Source organism: Mobula hypostoma, chromosome 5 (genome assembly GCF_963921235.1).
Source record: "Mobula hypostoma chromosome 5, sMobHyp1.1, whole genome shotgun sequence".
Lineage (NCBI taxonomy): Eukaryota > Metazoa > Chordata > Chondrichthyes > Myliobatiformes > Myliobatidae > Mobula > Mobula hypostoma.
In genome coordinates this window covers 158,000,576-158,020,946 of record NC_086101.1, presented here as the reverse complement: position 1 = coordinate 158,020,946, position 20,371 = coordinate 158,000,576, and the positions used below count along the sequence as shown (strand labels likewise).

Genomic DNA, 20,371 nt, shown 5'->3' with positions numbered 1-20,371 from the left:
GCACCATCTGAGATTCTGCCAACAATAGTATTAGTCATAGTCATACTTTACTGATCCCGGGGGAAATTGGTTTTCGTTACAGTTGCACCATAAGTAATAAATAGTAATAAAACCATAAATAGTTAAATAGTAATATGTAAATTGTGCCAGGAAATAAGTCCAGGACCAGCCTATTGGCTCAGGTTGTCTGACCCTCCAAGGGAGGAGTTGTAAAGTTTGATGGCCACAGGCAGGAATGACTTCCTATGACGCTCTGTGTTGCATCTCAGTGGAATGAGTCTCTGGCTGAATGTACTCCTGTGCCCACCCAGTACAGTATGTAGTGGATGGGAGACATTGTCCAAGATGGCATGCAACTTGGACAGCATCCTTTTTTCTGACACCACCGTCAGAGAGTCCAGTTCCATCCCAACAACATCACTGGTTGTAATATCTGCAAAATTATAGATGGCATTTGAGCTGTGCCTAGCCACACAGTCATGGATATAGAGAGTGTAGAGCAGTGGGCTAAGCACACATCCCTGAGGTGCGCAGTAACTCTGCCATCTCCAATGGGATCCCACCACCAAGCACATCTTTCCCTCCCCTACTTTCATCTTTCCACAGGGATCACTCCCTACGTGACTCCCTTGTCCACTCGTCCCTCTCCACTGATCTCCCTCCTGGTACTTATCCTTGTGAGCAGAACAAGTGCCACACCTGTCCCTACATCTTCTCCATCACTACCACAGAGTGCCCCAAACATCCTTCCAGGTGACACTTCACCTGTGAGTCTATTGGGGTCATCTACTGTATCTGGTGCTCCTGGTGTGGCCTCCTGTATATCGGTGAGACCCAATCTGTGCTCCACCTGCCACAAAAAGCGGGATCTCCTGGTGGCCATCCATTTCAATTCTACTTCCCATTCCCATTCTAATATGTCAGTCCATGGTCTCCTTTACTGCCATGACGAGGCCACACTCAGGTCGAAGGAGCAACACATTATATTCCATTTGGGTAACTTCCTCTTACACTTCCTACCCCTCCAGCCCATTTCCATCATGTCCTAGTTTCAGCCTATGTCTTCTCCCCTTCTCTCCCTCCTTCCCACTTTCTAATCCCAGCCCAACACTTCTCTTCTCTTGTATCTCTTCTGCCCTTAACTCTCTGTACACACCTCCCAATCAATCCATCTTCCCTCCCAATTTCCCACTCCTTTCCCTACCTTCTCCATTCCATGCCCTCCAAAATCTACCCCCACAGTACCGTCATATCTTTCCCCCCTTGTCACATCATCACTGCCCCACTCTTCACTCCCCAATCCTTTCTCTTCTCCTCACCTTTCCATCTTCTTCCACTCCCTTTCCCTTTCTTCACCTGCTTCTCACCTCTCTCACCCTTCCCTCAACGTCCCTCCTCCCTCCCCTCCCTGCTCTCAGGCTCCTCCTCCGCTGACGCCGTTGCGGAAGCGGCTCTATTCCCTCCCTCCGCCTGCGGCTCGGTCCCGGGCGATGTTAGTGAGCGGCACTGGGCCCAGCCGGAGCCGGGAGTGCAGGCCCTGCTGCCATGTCCATCTTCCAGTCGGCTTTCGACTTTCTGTCCGGGGCCCCGAGCTCGGCCGCCAGTCGCGATCAAAACGACTTCGTGGGGCAGACAGTGGAGCTGGGCGACGTCAGGCTGCGGATCAAGCGAGTCATCGCCGAGGGTGAGAGGCCGGGCCGGGAGGGTCAAGAGAGCCGTGGTCTCGGGGTTCGGGCCCGACCTCTGGCTCTCTAGTCCCCGGGACCAACTCTCTGTGCTGGCCCACTACCCGGGCCGCCTGTCACCCAATCCCCGGGCTCGGTGATTGGGAGGAGCCGGAGGTTGGCACACCTTCATCGGGAAGATGAAGGAGATGGACCCTGGCACACCGGTGGGGTAGTGTATAAGGGAGACGCTGGCACACCAGGGTGGGGTTGGGGGAGATCCTGGCACACCAGAATGATGGAAGAGAGGGAAAGCCCTGCCCCGGGCTGGGGGGAAACGGGAGACCCTGGGGTTGGGGGGTATCTTGACACTTTGGTATGTGGGGATGGAGGGGAAGGCCTCTGACACTTTGGGATTGGAAGAGAAGGACCTTGACACTTTAGGATGCGGAGGAGAGGGACCCTGGCGTAGAGGGGGTGAGGACCTGACCCTCCCCCTAGGGGTGGTGGAGAGGAGAAGGAACCTGGCACAATATAGGTATGGAGTTGGTGATACTTCCTCTGACCTGATGGACCCGACTGAAAACTACTGCTATAAGGAGCAACTTTGGAGTCTGGGTGCTGTTAATTTGGAAATAATTGGAATATGAGTACAAAAAGAATACAGTAGGAATGTCAGGTATTCTTGCTAAAACTACCTGGGGTACTGTGAGCAGCTTTGACCTACTTATTTAATGATGAATATTCATGCATTGGAAGCATTTCGGAGTAGGTTTACCAGGTTTTTTTTCTCTGGGATGAAGGGCTAATTTATGAGGAGCATTTCAACAGGCTGGACTGATGTTCAATGCAGTTTAGAAGAATAAGAAATAATCTTGAAATAGAAAAGTTTCCATGGGGGTCTGCTAGGGTTTATGCTGAGAGGAGGTTTCTCCTTTTAGAGAATCCACATTTGGGGCATAGTTTCAGAATCAGAGGCTCCCTACTTAAAAGACAGGAGAGGTTTTCTTTCTTTCATATATTTGCGAATTCTTGAAATTCTGTGCCTCAGAGCGAGCTCTGTGGGGCTGGATTGTTGATTTTTTTTAAAGACGGGATAATTTATTGGATGGTGAGTTAAGGGTAATAGAGAATAAGCAGTAAAGTGGAGCTATGTTCATGATCACCTCATCTATGATGTTATTGTACGGCGGAGCATTTCCAAGGGATAATAGTTAATTAGGAAAAGGGGAGGTGCAACGAGACCTGGGTGTCATTATACACCAGTCATTGAAAGTGGGCATGCAGGTACAGCAGGCGGTGAAAAAGGCGAATGGTATGCTGGCATTTATAGCGAGAGGATTCGAGTACAGGAGCAGGGAGGTACTACTGCAGTTGTACAAGGCCTTGGTGAGACCACATCTGGAGTATTGTGTGCAGTTTTGGTCCCCTAATCTGAGGAAAGACTTCCTTGCCATAGAGGGAGTACAAAGAAGGTTCACCAGATTGATTCCTGGGATGGTAGGACTTTCATATGAAGAAAGACTGGATGAACTGGGCTTGTACTCGTTGGATTTTAGAAGATTGAGGGGGGATCTGATTGAAACATATAAAATCCTAAAGGGATTGGACAGGCTGGATGCAGGAAGATTGTTCCCGATGTTGGGGAAGTCCAGAACAAGGGGTCACAGTTTGAGGATAAAGGGGAAGCCTTTTAGGACCGAGATTAGGAAAAACTTCTTCACACAGAGAGTGGTGAATCTGTGGAATTCTCTGCCACAGGAAACAGTTGAGGCCAGTTCATTGGCTATATTTAAGAGGGAGTTAGATATGGCCCTTGTGGCTACGGGGATCAGGGGGTATGGAGGGAAGACTGGGGCGGGGTTCTGAGTTGGATGATCAGCTATGATCATAATAACTGGCGGTGCAGGCTCGAAGGGCCGAATGGCCTACTCCTGCACCTATTTTCTATGTTTCTAATATAGCCTTCTCTGGCAAATCCTGCTACCTCTCCCAGCTTGTGGATTCAGATTTTGATATCCTGTGATGGGAAGCACTTGGGGAGGGGCAATCGGTATGGACCTTGATGCCTAGTGTTATGCTGAATCTGAAGAATAGGAGCTATTGTAGTGGGTGACAACTTTGGATCCATCCTTGGGAAGTGATGGTGGGGTACTCAGTCCCTGATCCCTTGTAGATGGTGATGGGGTGTTTGCGGAGCTACTCAGGTAACAGGAGTAGTTCAGTCCCTGGGTGATGATGACGCAATTATGACCGTTTCCCCTCACTCCCACCCCCAGAATGTTGAAATTGAGAGTTCTCAACCAGCCAGGATTCATGAGATCAGGGAAGGATGGGGTTCATTCTTTAGGTTAGTTGCAACTGGTGACGTTTCTGGGTGTTTCGTTCTCTGGGATAGGAAATATTCAGCTGTTCACTGATTAATTGTGAAATGGGAAATTAATTCCCTGAACCCACAAGTGCAGTAGATTCCGGTTAATTGAGACACATCGGGACCAGTGCACTTTGGCCCAATTAAGTGGCTACCCCAATTAGCTGAAATTCCATGCAAATAGTTAAAAAGATACAAAAAAAATGAAGTATCATTTAACTGAGTTACAAATGATGTATTTAATGAATACAGAACAAATTGGAATACTACCAGTACTACTACAGTGCTATAAAACTGTATATTAGTTCCTAAGAGTTAATCGACAGAGGAATTTTCAACCAGTGCACGTTGCCATGTTTTTTTGATTGACTATATATTAATAAAATCAGCACAGATACAATGCTTTCCACAATTGCATCCCCCAAATCTTCATTTTCATTGCAACATTCAAGATGACTGACATTACCCTTAAACTTTTTCTAGTTCCTAACTTGCTGAAGTAATGGAATAATTTCATTTTCACTCCCAGTGGTTTCTGGCATCTCCAAGCCTGGATGCTTGAAAGCACAGTGAACAATACAGTTCTAGATTGTCTTGCTGCTTATTTTTCGCCACCTACCAGTGACAAAAATCACTGGTTTTTGAACACAGACATGTGCAACTGATGCTATTTAAAAACTATTTGCTCTAAACACAGTGCAGTGCAATTAACGCTAGAAACAATTCGGCAACAGTCTCCTGTCCAGGTTAAGTGGCATAGTATTCCAAATAAATGAAGGAATTCCTAGTCATTATCTTGATTAGTTTTTGTTCTTTTAAATTAGCAGTTGTCCCAAATTAGCAGCTGTCCCGATTAACCGATGGCCCAATTAACTGGAACCCACTGTATTGAGTATTGGATGATGGGGTGAATTGCAAACAACAAGAATAAAATTCCGCACGTACAATATTGATTAATCAATGGGCGATTCATTTCCATAGGTGCTATCAATCATTTTTGTATCTGACCCACTTTATTCCAAAATAGCATCATTGGACTTGAATGGTTTGCAAGATTATGGTTTTCCCAATACTTTTTAGATATGCAGTTCATATCTTTGCTCTTTGAACATAATATTTACTGTAGTTTTAATATAAAGTTTACAGGGATGACTTGAAGTTAATGAAGACCAAAGGGGAATTTCCAAGCAGTATTGGTATTTTGCATGAATAAATTTTAAACAATATTCTGTGTAAATTACTACTTGAGTTCACTTTTGGCTGTTGTACTATGACAAAAATTATAACAATGCTTACTGTAAAAGGGTGCACAAATTTGATTCATATTTCATAAAACTGAGGGATTATCTAAAATGTGAGTGTCAAGGTAAATGATGAGCATCATTTTTTGAATTCAGGAATCACCTTCACGACATGAAATCAATTTCTTACAAATAGCTTTCGGTCAGTTCAATTCAGTTCAAATGTTCAAGTTAAAAAAAATTGTGAATGAAATACTCGAGGATATGCATTTAAAATGAGGTGTATGAAGGAGACATGCAGGACAAGTTTTTTTTACACAGAACATGGTAGGTGCCTGGACTGCACTGCCTTGGGTGGTAGTAGAGACAAATATGATAGCAGTGTTTAAGAGGCTCTTAGATAGATTCATAAATTTGCTTACGTTGAGTGGAAGGGTATCAGAATCAGAAACAGGTTTAATATCACCCGCATATGTCGTGAAATTTATTGCCTTTGCGGCGGCAGCACAATACAGTACATAGTAATAGAAAAAACTGAATTGCAGTAGATATAGTATATAGTAGTTAAATAATTAATGCAAAACAGAAATAAAAAAGTAGTGAGGTTGTGTTCATTGGTTCAGTGTCCATTCATAAATCAGATGGCAGTGGGGAAGAAGCTGTTCCTGAATTGCTGAGTGTGTGCCTTCAGCCTTCTGTACCTCCTTCCTGATGGTGGCAATGAGAACAGGGCATGACCTGGGTGATGGGGGTACTTAACAATGGGCACGGCCTTTTTGAGGCAAAGCTCCTGGAAGATATCCTGGATACTACTGAAGCTAGTTCCCATGATGGAGTTTTGCAACTCTCTGAGGTTTATTTTGATCCTGTGCAGTAGCACCCTGCCCCATGCTAATTGGTGATGCAGCCAGTTAGAATGCTCTCTACGGTATATCTGTAGAAATTTGCGAGTGTCTTTAGTGACGTACCAAATCTCCTCACACTCCGAATGAAATATAGCCATTGTTGTGCCCTCTTTGTAGCTACATCCAGGTTAGATCCTCAGAGATATTGATACCCAGGAACTTGAAACTGCTCACTCTCTCCACTTCTGATCCCTGAATGAGGATTGGTTTGTGTTCCCTCGTCCTGCCCTTTCTGAAGTCCACAATCAGCTGTTTGGTCTGATTGACATTGATTACAAGGTTGTTGCTGCAACACCACTCCACTAGTTGATATATCTCGCTTCTGTACGTCTCTCGTCACCATTTGAAATTCTGCCAACAATAGTATCATCAGCAAATTTATAGATGGCATTTGAGCTGTGCCTAGCCACACAGTTATTGGTGTCGAGGGCGTAGAGCAGTGGACTAAGCACACATCCCTGAAGTGTGCCAGTGTTGATTGTCAGCAAGGTTGAGATGTTATTTCCAATCCGTGCAGATTGTGGTCGTCCTGTGAGGAAGTCAAGGATTCAGAGGCCCAGGTTCTGGAGCTTTTCAGTCAGAACTGTAGGAATGATTGTGTTAAATGCTGAGATGTAGTCAATAAATATCATCTTGACATGGGTATTAGTATTGTCCAGGTGATCCAAAGCCTCATGAAGAGCTAATAAAATTGCATCTGCCATAGACCTATTGTGGTGACAGGCAAATTGCAGTGAGTCCAGGTCCTTGTTGACACTGGAGTTGATTCTAGCCATACGGATCATGTACAGGCAGAAGAGTTTAACTTAGAATCATGTTCAGCATAGTCATTCTGGGCCAAAATACCTGTACCAGTGCTGTACTGTTCAATGTTAAAATATATGATTTACGTAGTGCCTTTCAAAATGTTGCACCATGCTTAACAGGTCATTAAATACTTTTTAAATGTAGTCCCTTGCAGTGTAGAAAACACGGCAGCTGATTTGTGCACAGCAAGCTCCCACAGTGCGCTAAAGACCAGACGTTAGTCAGATTGTACCAGTGCATAGTCCCTGTCCCAACATGTCCTTCTCCCTCCTGGTACCCTGCCTGTGGTCACAGCATGTGGCCCCCTGCCCTGTACACCATCCCACGGCCTCGTCTCTCTCTCGCTGCATGGTCCCAGTCTGTCCTCACTTTTTTTGAGTGCAGAGGGCCACACTAACTGGCCTCACACAGCGACAGTGTCTGGTGAAGTGGAATAAGCTCTAAGAGGAGAGTGGACCTCGGGTATTGCATTCTGAGGCCTTGCCTGGGACATTCCAACAGCCTTTACTTGCATGTTGGAGACTTTCCAACAGTGTTTGAAAGTCCTTTATGCACAACAATAGTTGAAAACTATTCAAATATAAAGGTTTGAAAAAGTAAAAGTGCATTAAAACTTAAAATATGAAGTAGATTAAGATGTAAAGCAATTATATTTCCAATGTCAACAACCCAATTTATATGAATATGGTCACAGTTTGAGCAACAGCTTCTTAGCTTAAAGATGTAGGTTGGATGTAATATGCATCTAGACTCTTCCTTGGGCAATTACCCATCTGCCTCTGTGTTCGATGTTGAGTTTGGTGATGGAGCAGCAGTCAGCTGTACTGGAATGTACCTACAATATGTTTTGGTCTTCTGCATTTGACTCAGGCTCACGCTGTCCTGATCTCTTGATGTTTCACTTCACAACTGCAGGCTATCAGTCAGCACAATTTCAGCCAGTGTCTTTTTGCACTTTTTAAAGTTGAGTGAGGAATAAATCTTAGCCAGGTCCCTCTTTCCTCAGAATTATACCATGGATCTTTGATTTCCTTCTGTAGGGATCTGAAGAGGATAAGGTGATATCCCAGGCCCTGCCATGTGTGGTACAATAGATTTGAAAGATTCAAAGTGCATTTATTATCAAAGAATGTATAAATTGCACAACCTTGAAATTAGTTTGCTGACAGACAGTTACAAAGCAAGGACCTCGAAAAAACCGAATTAAAAAAAAAAGACCAACCTTCAGTGCTCAGAGAGAAAGAGAAAAACACATGCTAAAAGATCTAAATCCCTGGAGTAGCATAGAATAGGCCCAAGCCGCAGTATTCAGTTCATCCTATTGGTGGGGTAAGTTGCCATGAAGTTTGCAGATACGAAGCGCAGCAGCTGAGGGTGTTTCACAGCCTTAGTGTCGCAGAGAGAGCAGCCCCCAAACTATCTGGGCCAGTGTTTAAATTGTCTGAAACTCACACTAAGACCTGGCCCCACCACAACCAATTCCTCCAGGCCTAGATTTTACTGGAGAAGCTGTTCTTGATCTCTCCAAGTAGGCTTGACGCCCAAAGCGAGCCAACGTCGCCAGACACCCTGCCTTCCAGTCTATCTGGGCTGGCATTTAGATTATTCAAACAGTGTATTGTACCTTGCATTAGGACCCATTCCTTGCTGTGGCGAAGTGCTGCAGGCCAAGAACACGTTGCCCAGTGATTTGCTTCAGACCTGGATTTTGCCACCGAAGAAGCCGTACTTGACCTCTCCAAATTGGCTCAGTGCTTAGAACGGTCCACCCTCATACCTGGACCAGCTGGATGGACTTCGGAGCTCCTCTCTCTGGTCTTCTCCCCTCTAGAGTGTTCACCCCAGCCAGCGTTGATTTTGCAGTGCAGAAGCAGGGCTCATCTTGCTATTTTGTTTTGCTTTCACTCGCCTCTTCATTGTTTGCAGTGATAATTTACCACAATTTACTTCAAAAAAGGTGTAAGTAATAATGTTTTAAATTGAATTCCTTGGGAAAAAACATCCTTAAGGGAAAAGACCTGTTTATATGAACCTCCCCACAGTAATCGCACACCACTGTCTTAACAAAAGAGGCTGCTGGTTCATCTGTGGGAGGTCATTGGGAGTCGTCAACCAGTCACTTCTGTTGGTATTTGTGCAACAATAATCTTTTAAACAGTGTCAAATACAGCCACTAGTGATTATTAAAACATTTGGAAATAGATAATTTACAGTAATTTTATTACCTTTGCCTACTGTCCTCAAACTGACAGTGGATTTTTTTCTAAATCCTGATGCATTTCTCATTTTATTGGGATATTTGAATTTATTTAAATCTTACATCTGTCCCACCACGTGAGGGAGTAAAAATCTTTGCGTTATGACTTTGTTGCAACGTACAGACATGTGCATTTATAAGTCCAATAGCTTGTAGAAAGAAGCTGTCCCCTAGCTTGTTGGTCTTGGCTTTCATGCTGCGGTATCATTTGCCAGATGGAAACAGCTGAAACATTTTATGGTTGGGGTGACTGGTGCCCCCGATGATCTTCCAGGCCTTCTTTACGCACCTGCTGCTGTAAGTGTCCTCAATGGGGGGGCCGTTCACATCCACAGATGCGCTGGGCTGTCCGTACCACTCTCTGCAGTGCCCAGCCATCAAGGTTGGTGCAGTTCCTGTACCAGGCAGTGATACAACCAGTCAGGATGCTCTCAATGGTGCCCCTGTAGAAGGTCCTGAGGGTTTGGGGGCTCACACCAAATTTATTTAGTCGCTTGAGGTGGAAGAAATGCTGCTGTGCTTTTTTTTTGCTACACAGCCAGTGTGTATGGTCTCGGTGAGATCTTCGGTGACGTGTATACCGAGCAGCTTGAAACTACTCAGCCTTTCAACTGCAGACCCATTGATGTTAATCAGGGCGAGCCTGTCTCTGATCCTCAATCCACAATCAGCTCTTTTGTTCTCTGGCCATTGAGGGAGAGGTTGTTATCTTAGCACCACTGTTAGGGTGTCTCATCACTGCTAGAAATAAGGCTGATGTAGGCTGTCTCGTCATCGCTAGAAATTATTAGTTCCTGGATGTGTTTTCAGGTCTTCTCTTTATTGAGAACCCCACAATCATAAGCTGGTTGACTTGTACAGCTCTGGACTTTGAAATTCTATCTTAAATGTATACATAATGTTAGTCATCTATCAGTCCCATACACAGCATGCTTTCTCAACAAATTGTTGGGTCTGTTATTATGCCTCTGTTATCTCTACAATTCTGTACTACTGAGTAAAAGCAGTTTACACTTTGCAGTAGAGTGAGAGGATACAAGTTTGAATTGAAATCCCGATGTCACAAATGTTTGTGAATTACTCTGATGGAAAGTGGTAAAAAGAATTGTTGATTGAATGGTCCTGGTCTGCTGATGTTCATCTTACAGTGATTAATTACAGAATGATACTGAATACTTAGATAATGCACTCAACACACACACAATGCTGGAGGAACTCAACAGGCCAGGCAGCACAGTCGACGTCTGTGTGTCCAGCTGAAGGGTCTCTGGCCGAAATGTCGACTGTACTCTTTTCCATAGATGCTGCCTGGCCTGCTGAGTTCTTCTGGTATTTTGTGTGTGTTGCTTGGATTTCCAGCATCTGCAGATTTTCTCTTGTTTGTAAATAACACACTGGCTGTTTTATCAGGGGACTGACAAAGGGCGAAAAGAAGAGATTTGGAGTATGAGTTAAGAGAATAAATGAAATGGGTAACTAATTATACAAAGGCAACTGATTATAATCTGTCTTTACATTCATTATTCATATACTGCTCATACTCCTTTGGATTTTTTTTCTCTGTTGTGATAACATTGTGTTAATTAACTGTGATGACTAAACTGAGTTGTCCAGTTGAACATTGATGTTCCTCATCTTTGTTCAATGTTTAGAAGAAAAAAAACAGGAGTGAGTGCAAAATTGATTATATCTAACAGGTTGAAAGTGAGTAACCAACAATCTGAATTCTGGGGTTCGTGTGACATTTTGAAAACCTTTGTCATCAATTCTTAGTACATTTTCCAAACTCCTAAGTGAAATTTACAGCCTTCAGTCGCTTTTAGTTCCAGTTCATCAGTGCTTTGTAATATTGATACACTTTCTTGTTGATATGTTCTTGCCCTAAAATAGATATTTTTGATTAAACAGGTGGATTTGCCTTCGTTTATGAAGCGCAGGATCTTGGGAATGGAAGAGATTATGCTTTAAAAGTGAGTCATACTTTGAAAATACTTAAGAAGTGCATTCAAGGCATTTTTTGTTTTGAGTGCCAGGTTAGGCTTATTTTTATTGCTTCTGTTGTTAACTGAAACAAACTCTACCAGGCTGTGGGCAGTAGTCTTTTCTGGTTTCATTTAGTTGTATAGTCTAACTGAAACGGCTGCTCATAAATCAGGGGAAATATTTAAAAATATTTGCTTTGCAATGAAGTCTGAGCCACACATTTCTTGTTTGTAAGTAATACACTGGCTATTTTAGCAGGGGACTGACAGAGCGAAAAGAAAAGATTTGGAGTACGAGTTAAGAGAATAAATGAAACAGATAACTAATTATATGATGGCGGCTGATTATAAGCTGCCTTTACATTCATTATTCAGGACATCTTAGGTGGTGTGGTTGATGTATTCATGTTGAAATGAGTGAGGACGGGGCTGGGTCATTGAATCTCAGAATCAGAATGAGGTTTATTACCACTCCCTAGCTCAGCGAGAGCATAATATTATTGCTGAAAATGTGACAGATTGAGCAAATATTTAAATATTGCCGGGAAAACTACAGCTTTGAAACAGGCTGTTTGACCTAGACAGTCCACGTGGTCTCTACACTCTCCTGAAGCCTTCTTCCTTTGCCCATCCCCTTCTCTCTCGTACCCTTTTTCAAATTTCTACTTCAATAGATTTGCTCTTTTTGTCTTGGCTATTCTCACCTTTCTTTTTTATTGGCAGAGAAAATTCTTAAGAAATTTTTGTTTGATTCCTTGCTGACTTTGTAAGATTTGGGGCCACCAATTTTTCTGTTTCCTAAAAGGGGAAACATTTCTTCAATGAAAGAATAATCAAAAACTTCTGTATATTTAAACCTCTTAGTTAATTCTATAGATTGCTTTTTTCAAGAGAAAAGTGACTTAATCTCTTAAATCGATTATAATTTCACAAGTTTCATGTTTAATCTTCTTTCTTTTTAAATCTTTTTATTGAGTAAGTATACAAAAAAGGTAAGCCATATAAACATTAATACAATGTTAAAGTATAATAAAATTCCAAAAGATAACAATACCAAAAAGAAAATACTACAAACAATGTAATTTAAGCATAAGAAACCAAGATAACATAATAGTATACTAGATTTTATATATATCAATGGAAAAAAAGAAAAAAAAACCCCAAAAAAAAACCCACCGTGCAACTAACTAAAAGCAAAGCAAAGCAATGGGCTAACTTGAAACCAAACAGAGTTAAACTTAAAATCACGTCCTCAATCCCGACCTCCATTAAAACAGTGAAAAAAAACAAGAAGGGTAAATATTACATTAAATGAAAATATCGAATAAAAGGTCCCCAAATCTGTTCAAATTTAAATGAAGAATCATAAAGGTTACTTCTAATTTTCTCCAGATTCAAACATAAAATCGTCTGAGAAAACCAAAAAAAGGTAGTTGGAGCATTAAGCTCTTTCCAATGTTGTAAAATACATCTTTTCGCCATTAAAGTAAGAAATGCAATCATTCTACGGGCTGAAGGGGAAAGATTACTAGAAATTTTAGGTAGTCCAAAGATAGCAGTAATAGGGTGAGGAGAGATATCTATATTTAATACCTTAGAAATAATATTGAAAATATCTCTCCAAAAAGTTTCCAAAGTAGGGCAAGACCAAAACATATGAGTTAAAGAGGCTATCTGCCCCGAACATCTATCACAGAAAGGATTAATATGCGAGTAAAAACGCGCTAACTTATCTTTGGACATATGTGCTCTATGCACCACTTTAAATTGAATTAGGGAATGTTTAGCACAAATAGAAGAAGTATTAACTAATTGTAAAATCTGCCCCCAATCATCCACAGAAATGGTAAGCCCCAATTCCTGTTCCCAATCTACCCTAATCTTATCAAATGGAGCTTTCCTAAGTTTCATAATAATATTATAAATCATAGCCGATGCACCTTTCTGACATGGATTAAGGTTAATTATCGAATCTAAAATATATATAGGAGGAAGCATTGGAAAGGAAGAAAGTATAGTACTTAGGAAATTTCTAACTTGTAAATATCTAAAAAAATGTATTCTTGATAAGTTATATTTATTAGATAATTGTTCAAAAGACATAAGGGAACCATCTAAAAATAAATCCAAAAACCGTAAAATACCCTTAGTCTTCCAAGTTTGAAAAGCGCGATCCGTAAAAGAGGGAGGAAAAAATATGTTACCTAAAATAGGAATCGCTAACCCGAATTGATTAAGATCAAAAAATTTTCTGAATTGAAACCAAATACGCAAAGCATATTTAACGATCGGGTTAGAGACCTGCTTAAGGCGTTTCGAATCAAAAGGAAGAGATGAACCTAAAATAGAACCAAGTGTATAACCCTGAACAGATTGTAATTCCAATGCTACCCATTTAGGAATAGATAGTATATCCCGGTCAAGTAACCAAAATTTCATATGTCGAATATTAATAGCCCAATAATAAAATCTAAAGTTAGGTAATGCTAAACCTCCATCTCTCTTAGCTTTCTGTAAATGTATTTTACCCAGTCTCGGATTCTTATTCTGCCAAATAAATGAAGAAATTTTAGAGTCGACTATCAAAAAAAGATTTAGGAACGAAAATTGGTAATGCCTGAAACACATATAAAAATTTTGGCAAAAAAAACATCTTAACTGCATTAATACGACCAATCAAAGTTAAATATAAGGGAAACCATTTAGATGAAAGTTGAGTAATATGGTCTATTAATGGTAAAAAGTTAGTCTTAAATAAATCTTTATGTTTACAAGTAATTTTAATCCCAAGATATGAAAGGTAATTATTAATCAATTTAAATGGAAATTTATAATATAAGGGAAGATGTTTATTAATCGGAAAAAGTTCACTCTTACTAAGATTTAATTTATAACCTGAGAAAAGACCAAATTGTGCTAATAACTCTAAAACAGCAGGAATAGATCTCTCAGGATTAGAAATATATAAAAGTAAATCATCAGCATAGAGTGATAATTTATGGGACTTTAATCCCCGAGTTATCCCAGTAATATTTGAAGATTCTCGAATAGCAATTGCAAGAGGTTCTAATGCAATATCAAATAATAGGGGACTAAGAGGACAGCCTTGTCGAGTACCACGAAAGAGAGGAAAAAAAGGTGAATTTAAAGAGTTAGTACGAACCGAGGCTAGAGGGGAGTGATATAACAGTTTAATCCAGGATATAAATTTCAAGCTAAAATTAAACATTTCAAGCACCTTAAATAAATAAGGCCATTCTACTCTATCAAAAGCTTTCTCGGCATCTAAAGAAATAACACACTCAGGAACATTTTGTGAGGGAGTATAAACGATATTTAACAATGTACGAATATTATAAAAAGAGTAACGACCTTTAATAAAACCCGTTTGGTCTTCCGAAATAATAGAAGGAAGTACTTTTTCTAGTCTATTTGCTAATAACTTAGAAAAAACTTTAGAATCAACATTTAATAAAGATATTGGTCTATAAGATGCACATTGAGCAGGGTCTTTATCCTTCTTTAGTATTAAAGAAATTGATGCTCTATTAAAAGATTCCGGAAGTTTACCAAGTTTCAAAGAAGCCTCAAAAACCTTATAGAGCCAAGGAATCAATAAAGAAGCAAAACATTTATAAAATTCAACAGTAAACCCATCAGGGCCAGGAGCTTTCCCCAGATTCATAGAAAAAATAACATTCTTAATCTCATCCATTGTAATGGAAGTATCTAATAAAGAAGACATATCCTGTGAAATCTGAGGAAAGTCTAACTTATCTAAAAAATCATTCATATATTTAGAATCTCGAGGAGACTCTGATTGATATAAAGAAGAATAAAAATCACAAAAGGTTTGATTAATCCCCACATGATCCAATATCAATCGATCATTTTGGTTATAAATCTGATTGATTTGAGATTTAACATAATTAGATTTCAATTGATTAGCCAGCAGCTTGCCAATTTTATCACTGTGAACATAAAAATCACTTCTTGTTTTCTTTAATTGGTTTACAATCGAGGACGAGAGTAGTAAACTGTGTTCCATTTGAAGTTCAGTTCTTTGTTTGTATAGCTCCTCAGAAGGAGCCATAACATATTTCTTATCAATTTCTTTAATCTTGTCCACAATTGCCATCTCCTCCTGCTTCTGTTTCTTCCTCAAAGCAACGGAATACGAAATAATCTGACCCCGAATATAGGCTTTAAAAGTGTCCCAAAGAGTGTTAACCGAAATATCTTCTGTATGGTTAATTGTAAAAAAAAGCTCAATCTGTTCATTCATAAAATTAACAAAGTCCGAGTCCTGAAGCAACAGCGAATTAAAATGCCATTGTCTATTGTTCGGTATATTGGCCATAATTTTAATAGAAAGCTTAAGTGGAGCATGATCCGAAATGGTTATAGAATCATAATCACATTTAATCACTGAAGGAATGAGACGAGAATCAATAAAAAAATAATCAATTCTTGAATAGGAATGATGAACATGTGAAAAAAAGGAAAAATCTTTTTCCTGAGGATGCAGAAAACGCCAAATGTCCGTCGACCCAGAATCAGAAAGGAAAAAATTAATCAAATTTGCAGATTTATTAGGTAAAGTCCGTAAAGGAGCCGAACGGTCCAAAGCTGGAGATAAACAGGTATTAAGATCTCCGCCCCAAATCAATGAAAACTCGTTCAAATTCGGAAACTGATCAAACAATGATTTATAAAATTCCGGACAATCCATATTAGGAGCATAAACATTAACCAAAACTACTTTTTTATTAAATAGTAAACCACTAACCAATAAAAATCTACCATTCGGATCAGAGATAATATCCTGTTGTATAAAAGTAACTGAGGAATCTATAAAAATAGAGACGCCTCGAATCTTAGCATTGGAGTTCGAATGAAATTGTTGTTCCTTCCAGAATTTGAAAAAACGTAGTCTGTCCCCCCTCCGTACATGGGTCTCTTGTAAAAATAAAATTTGTGCTTTAAGTCTCCGGAACACTTTAAAAACTTTTTTTCTTTTAATAGGATGATTAAGACCATTAGTATTCCAGGAGACAAAATTAATAATAGACTCCATAAATCCTAAAGTCAACCCACAACAAGGAGGATTGACAATAGGCGCGACCCACAAACCCGGAGAGGAAACAGAACATACAAAAGATACCGGGGAAAAGGACGCAACCAGTACTTCAATAATGTATATAGCCCAAAGAAAAACAAACTAAAACGTGAAGCCCCTCCCGCCACCCCCCAGCCCAAGACCCCAAGGCAAAATCTAAAGCAGACCCGCCAGAAAGAAGCAAGCGCTAAAACTACCCCCATGACTTCCGGTATACGCTCCCTAAAAAAAAGGTATAAATATGAAAAGGATCAGCTAATTGTAAAACAGTAAAAAAATAAGTAAAAAAAAGTTAGCTCAATTAGAATACACACAGAACAGAACAAAAGCCGGAAAATATATATTAAAAAAAACCCACAATAAACCTCAAACTCATGAATAGACACAGCAACAAAAAAAAAATAGGATTATTAACATAAAGTGATTATAAAAAGCAAAACAGAATAAAATTTAAAAAAAACTACAAAATTTAAGGCCGCACAGGAAATACGTAAGATGACAAAAGGGAAGTAACCACCCAGAATCCCCTGGGAAAAGAAAGAAATGACGCAGTTAAAAAGAAAGTTTAGCAGCCATATTAAGAAATCGAAAGTAAACTTTTCTGCCCAAATAGGGCACAGAAAAGTTAAAACCAACCAATTCACAGCCTCCGATCAACGGAGAAAATTAAAAAGAAGGCAATTAAGATGTTGGAGATGAAAGTTGATCCAGATAACTCTGGGCATCCGATGGAGAATCAAAAAAACGAAGGGCTCCATCTAACATGCGAATCCTTAGACGTGCAGGGTACAGCAGCGCTGGTCTTAAATCCATCTTATAGAATTCCGACATCACGGATCTGTAACGGACCCGTTGGTCCCAGATTGGTTTACTGAAATCTTCCACGAATCGGAACTTAAGATCCGAAAAATCAATGAAACCTTTAGATCGAGCGAATCGAAACAGTCTCTCCTTGTCTTGAAAGTAATGAAAACGTAAGATAACATGCCTAGGTCTATCTGACCTAGACGAGTATGATGGGATTCTGTGAACACGATCCAGTAGCGGTGGTTGGTCAGGAAATACAGTAGGGAATGCATCTTTTAAAAGTTGGGAAAAATATTTCATGGGGTTGTTAGCTTCAACGGCTTCCCTGACGCCAATCATTCGTAAATTCTGCCGTCGCATTCTAGATTCCAAGTCAGAGTTTTTAAAAGTCAAAAAGTCAAGTTTCTTCTTCATTACATTAATTGTTTCTTCGATTTTCCCCATCTTAAGCTCACTTTGTTGCGCGGATTTTTGAAGATCAGATATAGCCGACTGATGTTCCGCAATACATGTTTGCATCTTATCAATTAAATCGGCAATTTTCTGGAAATTAGTTGAGATTTCCGTATGAATCAGGTCTTTAACAAAGCCCGCAATTTCCGTACGAATCATCTCCCTAACAGAGGTTGAAATTTCCCTCTGAATTAACTCCGATATCGCTTTCAAAGTCACCGGTGATTCAGTCGGAGGGAGATCCGTAGCTTTCGGTTTAACCGGAGGTTTACCATCCTTGCCGTCTTTCCCGTTCTTAGACATAGCAGATCTAAGTATCATCCAATTGTCAGAGAATTCAGTTTAATTCAAAGTATTGTAAAAATTGATGCCTTAATAGTTAATTAAAGTATAGCTGACCATAGAGAAAAAAACTCAGAGGTAATGGAGCGAGTCAAGAACGCGACTTCACTCCATGAGCGCTACCGGAAGTCCACCAAGTTTCATGTTTAATCTTGATGCACTTGAAATAAATTGGGCCTGTGTGATCTGGTGTATGGGAGATTGAGGGGTGATCTTACCTCATTCAGGAAGGATTTGATGTCAGAGTATATAAACTATGAAACATGGTCTCAGATCCATTTAGAAATGGAAGGAAGAGGAATTTCTTTTCTGATGAATGTGATTCTTTGGAAATCTGTACACTAGAAGTGTAACATCCTTCTACATCGGCAGCATAGTAGTAGAAACTAGTAGCAGTTTCAAACTCTTAACAATGCACATCTCGCCAAAACTTTTGTAGTCCCAGAACAATCAAGAAAACTGATCATCAACATCTCCATACACTAAACCCCCCCCCACTATATAATTTCCTGTCAGAGTCACCATATGGACGGACATTTCTGTGCCCAAGATTATGGCTATAAAATCAATCTATGTTTAGAAGCTATCTTATGCATTTATATTTAATATTTTTAATTGTTTTCTTTATCTTACTGTATTCCTTTTGTGTGCTACATTGGATCTAGAGTAACAATTATTTTGTTCTCCTTTACACTTGTATACTAGAAATGGCATTAAACAATCTTGAATCTTATCCACCTATATTTTTCTCATTTTTCTTGTAACTCTTTTCAAGTTTCCATCCTGACTGTAACATTCAATAGCAAAATTACATATTCATACTGTGATGACAGTTAACTATTTATTCTCATCCTCCTGACCTTTTTGCAATATTGGCATGATCAACCATATCATCCTCCTTCCAATACCTCTCCATTGGATAAATTGGATTGTTCCTGTTTGATTCCATTCTAATTTATCCAGTTGTTGTCAGAAGATCTTCCACTATAATTTTGCTTCCTGCTCCTCATTTTTATCCCTGAAATTTCCCATACCTCAGGAGTGTTGCCATACTCCACCAATATCATTCTTGGCCTTTCTGTTGCAATCCCTCCCTTCCAGAATTCACTCCTGATTTAATCATGATATTTTTAAATTGAACAATGATTGAGGGTTGTCGACTTTAGTTCCTGCAGTGAGATCCCTAATCTGTCCATCAATTCCTGGTCACTCCAGAATGTTTGTAATCACATTATCTTGTGTGTCATGAGGCAAGCGCTGGCCTATTTACTTTGCAGGATAGTGATATTTCAACTCTATATCTGCAACTTCACCCATCGCTGCTCAGGTGTTCGGGATTTCAGTTGTTCAAATGCTCTACCCCCTATGCTTTTGTTATCTTCAGTTTCAGTTGTTCCATTGCTCTTCTGGCTGGCTTCAAGAATTCCATCTTCCATTTGCTTAAAATTCCACTTGTCTGCATGCGTTCACACTTCCGATTCTGTTCCTGCATTGATGGCCTCTTACTAAGTTCCCAAACATTTTGCTATACTAATGATGACCACTCTTCTTAAAGTCTTAACCATAATTCTGGAATTTTGTTCTTCACGTTCTCAACTTTTGCATCTCCCTTTCCCCTTCAAAAATCCTCCGACAAACCAATCCCAAGGGTAAAGCTTTTGATGCCACACCTAATGGGTCACGGTCAATGTTAGCAGTGTTCATCACAGGAGTGCTGTGTAAATGCAGGCTCTTTACATCAGTTATACATGGTAATGCAGGATGTCTTTCTGTTTTGCTGATCATATTTTGTGTTTTATGACTCTTGCCAGGTAATGCTTTATCTGCAGGAACTCAGTTGAATACTAGTGTATGTAGACATTAAAAATCAAAGACAATACTGTTTAAAAAAAATTAAATTATCTTGTTTGCTTTACAGCGGCTTCTATCAAATGAGGAAGAGAAAAACAAAGCAATCATTCAGGAAGTTTGTTTTATGGTATCCTTTTCTGTCAATTGGAGTTCCGTTGCTTTTATGTTCCTAATTGTTTAATTCAGAAGATCTTCTGTGCCAATCAACCTCATAATTCTGTGCCCATAATTGTTGCTGGTGCATGTGTGATAATGGAATAATACCTTCACTGTCAACTCAACAAAAATTAGGGAGTGTTAAATTTGTATCTGCTTTGTGTGTGTGTGTGTATATATATATATATATATATATATATAAATAACTATTTTAGGTACTTGGATGGGAAAGGTTCAGGGATAAGGGCCAAATGTAGGCAAGTGGGACTAACTTGTATAGACAAATTTGTTCAGCATAGATGAGTTGGGCCACCAGGCTTCTTTCCCATTGACGGTAGCTTTATGATTTTAATATTACATGAAACATTTGCTTTATCGATCCTGATCCAACTGTTAACTTCGAAAGCTTTTTTATT

The 20,371-nt window shown here is 39.9% G+C and overlaps 1 protein-coding gene across 4 annotated transcripts in view; it reads left to right on the top strand.

Moving 5' to 3' along the window:
* Positions 1 to 1,448: 1,448 nt before the first annotated feature.
* Positions 1,449 to 20,371, top strand: part of gak (cyclin G associated kinase) — a 136,832-nt gene continuing 117,909 nt past the window's right edge. For all 4 annotated transcript variants that reach the window (XM_063049208.1, XM_063049210.1, XM_063049209.1 and 1 more), the window contains exons 1-3: positions 1,449 to 1,684; positions 11,154 to 11,215; positions 19,867 to 19,926. In XM_063049208.1, coding sequence (XP_062905278.1) covers positions 1,546 to 1,684; positions 11,154 to 11,215; positions 19,867 to 19,926 — 261 coding nt within the window. In that variant the 5' untranslated portion in view covers positions 1,449 to 1,545. The remainder of the gene's footprint in view (positions 1,685 to 11,153; positions 11,216 to 19,866; positions 19,927 to 20,371) is intronic.